This window comes from Gymnoscopelus braueri (genome assembly GCF_963280865.1).
Source record: "Gymnoscopelus braueri genome assembly, chromosome: 12".
NCBI classification, from domain to species: domain Eukaryota; kingdom Metazoa; phylum Chordata; class Actinopteri; order Myctophiformes; family Myctophidae; genus Gymnoscopelus; species Gymnoscopelus braueri.
This window is the reverse complement of record NC_137614.1, coordinates 16,157,021-16,163,266: the sequence shown is the minus strand read 5'-3', so window position 1 is coordinate 16,163,266 and position 6,246 is coordinate 16,157,021. Positions and strand designations below refer to the sequence as shown.

The 6,246-nt window shown below is 42.7% G+C and overlaps 1 protein-coding gene across 1 annotated transcript in view; it reads right to left on the bottom strand.

Moving 5' to 3' along the window:
* Positions 1 to 4,413: 4,413 nt before the first annotated feature.
* Positions 4,414 to 6,246, bottom strand: part of samd11 (sterile alpha motif domain containing 11) — a 33,509-nt gene continuing 31,676 nt past the window's right edge. Inside the window, exon 5 of the mRNA XM_080443818.1 lies at positions 4,414 to 6,246. Within this exon, the coding sequence (XP_080299944.1) occupies positions 6,092 to 6,246 (155 nt within the window). The 3' untranslated portion in view covers positions 4,414 to 6,091.

Genomic DNA, 6,246 nt, shown 5'->3' with positions numbered 1-6,246 from the left:
CATGGAGGCGGGTGTTGAGCCCTGAGGCAAGTAGTACCGTGCCAGGCTGGCAGGGTGGTGTCTGATGCGGTGCCAAGCCTCTCTGCCCAGGTGGTAGAGCAGCAACACAGGCTGGTCTGTTTCTGTGCCAACTTTACGACCACCCCCCCACCACCAGCACCACCCATGCCACTGTCTTCTCTTTCTTCTCTCTTTTCATTCACTCTTTTAATTTGCATGCTCAGGCATTGCTTTACTGCCTCCCATATTATCCACTTTCCTTTTCCCCCTAACTTCTTTGGTGTTTTTGACAGCACTCACTACTAAAGTTGACACTGGCCTCCTTTAGAGAATGAATGCATACATACTGGGGCCTATTACACGAAAGGAGAATTAAATATCAAATTAAATGTCAAATCCAGGTTTGACAAAGTCTGGTCCGTACAGCCTGGTTTATTCCGTTCCATGAACGCCAAGCCAGGCTGAAAAGGAGCGACTTTGTCGAGCTAGACCTTGTCAAGCCAGGATGGTAAAGCCAGGCTTCACGTATTCCTATAAAAGACCATGAATGTCGATAGCAGAATCCTTGAACTTGACCAATCATGGAGCCCAAAACCAGAGCGGCGTTCTTCTCTGTGGCTGAACAGCAGCACTGCAGCAGCTCATGGAACAGTGCCGTTCCCAGGAATTACATTTAGGGCAGGCGAGATACTCGGGGGAAACAAGTTAACAACAACACTACACACACTGACTACAAAACTGAAAAACGTTAATAAAAACAATATGCAAGTATAATCCATCAATCAATTCTTTAGCGGTGGTCTCTTCATGTTGTAGTTTAGTAATGAATGGCTCAAGCTGCTCTCAGAGCCCCTTTTATGCCAGGTGAGTACAGGTGATGGCCCAGACCCCCACCCCTGGCACTCCTGGTACCCCATGAAGACAAAGGCATACATTTGCATCACTATATAGGCGAGGGTCGCTCTGCTGAATGGATATGGTGGTGATAAGCTGCCTGTCAGTCTTTTACTTAATTTTCTAGGGGAGGCGAGATTTTAGTTACTCCCTCTACGGTGGGTACGCCACTGATAGCGTCACAATCATTTTAACCACTTAGCTTTGGCTATTTTTGAAAAATCGTGAAAATGTGTGCATATCTTTGAAATATATATACATTTTTAAAGCGAACATTTTTAACTAAAATCTTCGCTTCTGGCGGTCCCTGGCACAAAACATTTTCAGATGGGGGGTCCACGGCCAAATGTATATCAATTTAGGGGTCCTTGGCATGAAAAAGGTTGAAAACCACTGTTCTAAATGGCAGTGGTTCACAAACTTTTTAGCTCAATAGTCTTGAGGCTTGGGTCCCGGCTCCCGGGGAGACATCAAATTTCTCTTTTGGGTCTCGAGTCCCAAGACTCAAGACCCAAAAGAGTCTTGAGTCAAGACCCAGGTTCCCGGGGAGACATCAAATTTCTCTTTTTCAAGACCCAAAAGAGAAATTTGATGTCTCCCCGGGAGCTGGTGTCTTGACTCAAGACCCAAAAGAGAAATTTGATGTCTCCCCGTAATCATACGAGGAAGTAAAATGTATAATAAGCAAGAAAGGAAACACGGACGCAATAAATTGATCCGTGGCAAAGTGTTACCGAGTATTAAATGCACAAGTCGTCCAAAAATATATACAATTTATATACAAGTCCATAAATATATAATTCAGTTAGGCTTAAACATGAGGAGTGTATAGTGTATATTGGAATTATCGCCTACTAATCTACAATGCGATAGCCTATTATATGCGCCATGCATCCAACCAATATGTCTGAGTCTGTGGTCAGGAATGTGTCAAAAACTAAAAAATCTCCATGAATTCAAGGCTTCATGGAGTGTGTAATTGATAGAAAATAAGTATTTTTTGGGTGGACTTTTCTTTTAAGTGTCTTGTTCAGGGACACTTTGACACATTGTTGAGGCCTGGGGTCGAACCTGGGATTTTCTAACCATTCAGCTATGGCCACATCATCAGCGGAGATTTAAGGCAGTTCTACTCTGTAACAGTGAAGGGGTTTCAGGGGAAACCAGCAAAATGAGGAATAATATAATAAAAGACTTAAAAGACTGTCTTGCTAATAAAGAGTCATGTCTCTCATTTTTTACAATGTATTTGATATTACCTTTATATTATTTAATAAATTATGCATTTCATCCTCTATACATATTGTCCAGCAACCTTTAAGATAAAGGCGAAAAAAGATAGTAGACCCGACCCGTGAGAGACAGATTGCTCAGATGCCACTGTTTTTGTGCTGGGATTCGATCCTATGATCTTGTAGGCTGAAGTCAAGAGCTCTACCGACTGAGCTATGGATAGAGCAGCAGCATAATCAGCAGAAGTCACAATTTGAACTTCCACTCTGGCCAGGGTCAAAAACTTTATATTTGAAATCCGAACGTTTATGAAGATGAATGAACGGGTCAAAAATGGAGAAAGTGCAAACACCAGGTTGAAGTTCATCCATGACGGTCATGACAGATCCAGACTGCACTAGCGATTTGTTTACATTCGACCGCATGGCTCATTTGCATAAGATGTTACCATATTGATTTTATCCCACTGTTGAGGGTTAGGGTTATGTTTTATATATTTTGTTTAAGACTTACACAGTAGGCTGCCTTGCCCCACTGGAATACAGTGACTGATATGAATTAATAATATACTGGACCATACGTAAAATGAAGAATACCTTGTGATGTCAGTGACATTTCATTACAAATGAAAATATAAATAAGAAACAGTGCAGTAACAATACGTTTTTTAATGGATCATATGTAAGTAAAGCCTGATAAAAGTGTCAAACTCCCAAAATCTGAAAATTATATCTACTCTGTTAAAAAATGTCCTGGGGGGGACCCCCAGCATGGTCAAGATGAACACCCCCCCCCCCCCGGGAAAAAATCTCCTGTTATCAGACGGTCTGAGGTTGGCAGGTATGCTAGAGAGTGAGGTTCCATTAACTACCATAAAGTAAAGCAGGCTAAAATTATGAGGCTATCAACCATAGAGTAAAAAAATAAGGATGTCAACCGGGGCAGGGACATTAGCTGGTATTATTATTAGGCTACTATTATTTTTATATAAATGCATTTGACTACAAAAGGTTTCAGTTTCATTTTCAATTTTATCCAATCAGGATAGAGAACTCAATCAGGATATAGATTAAACAAGTGAAATTTGAAGTGATGACACAAAGAAATGAGCAGAAAAAAATGGAACTGGAACACTATAAAAATGAAGCTTAAAAATGAGTACTTTCTCCTGATTGGCTGAGATTTTGACACCTACCGAAAAATGTATTTTCTGTTTATTAAAGAGCTGGAGAGACGGGGAGACTCCTGTTACTGAACAAACACTCTATAGCAATGATTACTATCAGAATATAGTGATTTAACCTTTTAACAAAGTACTTTTTGTTTTAACCAAAAAATATCACTTACCCTACCTTTAACTGTGGAAAAACTTGAAGAACAAGGCACTTGATTAAGTAAGCTTGGCTGTTAGCCTGGTCCCTACCAGGCTAACTTCACAGCTAAATTTCCATGGTAACTAAGGTAGGACTGCGTAAATTTTCTTTCGTGAAATCAAGTCATGGATAAACTTATCCAGGGTGCTCTGGCTAAGGTAATCTGACAAGATAATTCAGCTAGGATAGGTGTTAAATCCAGGCTTAACCCCTAATTCTGCTTTCGTGAAATAGGCCCCTGTTATACAATGCAGACAAACGCCAACAGACACTTCTCACAGAAAGATATAATATTTGTGTTTGTGAAATACTTTTTTTTGCGTTAGATCTCATCTCTTGTGAGTCTTGTTGTTTGGTGCGAGTACTGTACCTACATAAAATGGCCACTGGCATAGGTATAAGGCCCTGCCTAGAGTCTCTCTGTGTGTGTGTGTGTGTGTGTGTGTGTGTGTGTGTGTGTGTGTGTGTGTGTTCTAAGAACACACACAAGAGAGATATCACCCTTGCGGCTTCAGTGGAAAGTATTTTCTTTTGAAGGAGAAAGGTAGGTGCGACTGGGGGCCCGTGCTTGTTTGGTCCGCGGTCTGGATGTGTGCGAGTGTGTGTGGGAGGAGGGTCAGGTTTATCCCCACAGGCGAGGGGGCCATGGCCCGCGGCTGAACCTCTCACTTTGGCAGCTGGTGTTGACCTGAACCAATGGCCCCAGGGGTTCTCTCCCCACACAAAAACGCACAAACCACATCATTGGGAGCCAATACTCCCCTTATACACACTTTTGTGGAAGTGGAAAGCAAAAAACACCCCAAAACAGTGTCCTGCAACTCTCACACATTGGCAACACATAGGCATGTCTGTTTCTTTTAGGATTTATTTCACCGAGCGGTGAATAGAAAAATAGGATAAAGACAAAACATTGAAGGGAAATCTAGAGACCATTTTAATTCATTGCTTACATTGTTTTAAAAAAAAATCCATAACAAATTCAAAACATTTGCATTAAGAGCTTTGTGCCTTTCCTTTCCCTGCAACCAAGAGAAAACAAAGAAGTATCTTTGGGATCCATCTCAAGGACTAATTATAATACATATTATAATCTGCTTTATCTACTACATCAAAAGTCCTATAAATATTTTTTTCCTCGTATTTATTTATATGCTGAATTAGCATTCAAGATTGGGGCATCTTTTAATATTACACTTTTAAAAAATGGCAGAACAAAAAAAGGAACAAAGTACCACCAAAGTTCAGCAAGTCACATTTGTCAGCAAAGAAAACTGTATTCGTGCAGCTACATTTAAATGAAAAAAATAAATGAAAAAAGTACCACGTACGTAACCTTCAGGATATTTAAATCCTTAGTATGATTCTGTACAATTTTGCACGTTTAAAAAAAAACAAAAAAACATCTCCCGCAGTAGTCGGCACGATCTCAGAACGATGTCAGTGCTACATGCCATAGACATCGTGCATTCGTCACTGGGGCTCAACAATTTCCATGCCTTTTGTATGTGTTTGTGGGGGTGTAGGTAAATAAAGACCATATCCAGGGCTTGACCTAGAGTATGGCACCTGTGTCACCTTTAAAAAGACCCCACCCCTCTCAGCCTCATTTTAAACAAGGCACCAGCCGAGCTTTTCCCATGTTTATTCTCCAAGACCATTATGCAAAAAGAAATGTCAGAAACATTATTACGCGACATGGTTCCAATTCCACACATCCGGTCATCTTTGGTTTTTGGGACAGTGGAATGCATAGTTTGCAGTGAAGAGAAAGAGTTGACCTTTACTAGCCCCGCTCAGCATATGCTTTAAGCCTAGTGTATACTTCGTTGTACGGCCGCGTCACTCGAAGATCTGTTTTTCAGATTTCCAGCGAGCGATTTGGTCATACGACTTAGTATAAATGAGTCTTCAATCTCGTGCCTCTAAGATGGCTACAAGGAACTGTTTGGCCTCAGGAGGGTGGTAGGGGAGAGGAGGAAAGACGGGGAGAGGCGTCTGTCTTTTTTTAATTCTTGGGATCTGCTGAGCTTGTTGTGAGAGCAGAGAAAGTGAGAGAGAAGCGCTTCCTTCAGCCCAGGAAGGAAGGAAGCATTTCCGCTAGCGTCTGTCTGTCTGAATTGCAAGAATGTCGTATTTGTGGCGCGGGCTTCGCTCCTTTTTTTTTTTTTTTGGCAGGCTCTCTGTGGCCAGCTGTCTGCTTTTTCTCCCTCTTTCTCTCTCTCTCTCTCTCTGTTCCTCTGTCGCTTCACGTGTCTCCCTCCAACCCAGTTTCTTTGGATTCTGCTAGGCTACAGCCTCTGTGTGGAGCAAGCCCTGAAGCTGATTGGTTTGCCCGATAGGGTCCTTACTGTCCGGTCTTCTTTCCTTTCATTCCAGTCCAGTACTCCTCACAATGTTTCAGGCTCAACTTAAAGGTCCCAAAGTGGGGGAGAGGAGACGGTCAAGCCAAAGTCTGTTAAAAATGGCTTGAAAGTCACAATATCCCACATGGTTCAGGTAACCAACCCCAGCCCCTGCTCCCTTTCCTTTGGCCTTCTAGTTCGGTTGAGGCAGGGTCGCTGCTGCCCTCCGCAGCCCAGGCTCTGCTCCTACGAGGGGCTTTTGGCCTCGTACCCTCCTCCAACCGACGTGGAGGACCCAGTGCCATTCTCCTGCTTGGGGGAGGAGCGTCCAGGGGTGGGGCCCCTGTAAGGGGAGGAGCTGCTGCTGGCGGAGGCGGGCCGGTGGTGGTGAGAGAAGGAGA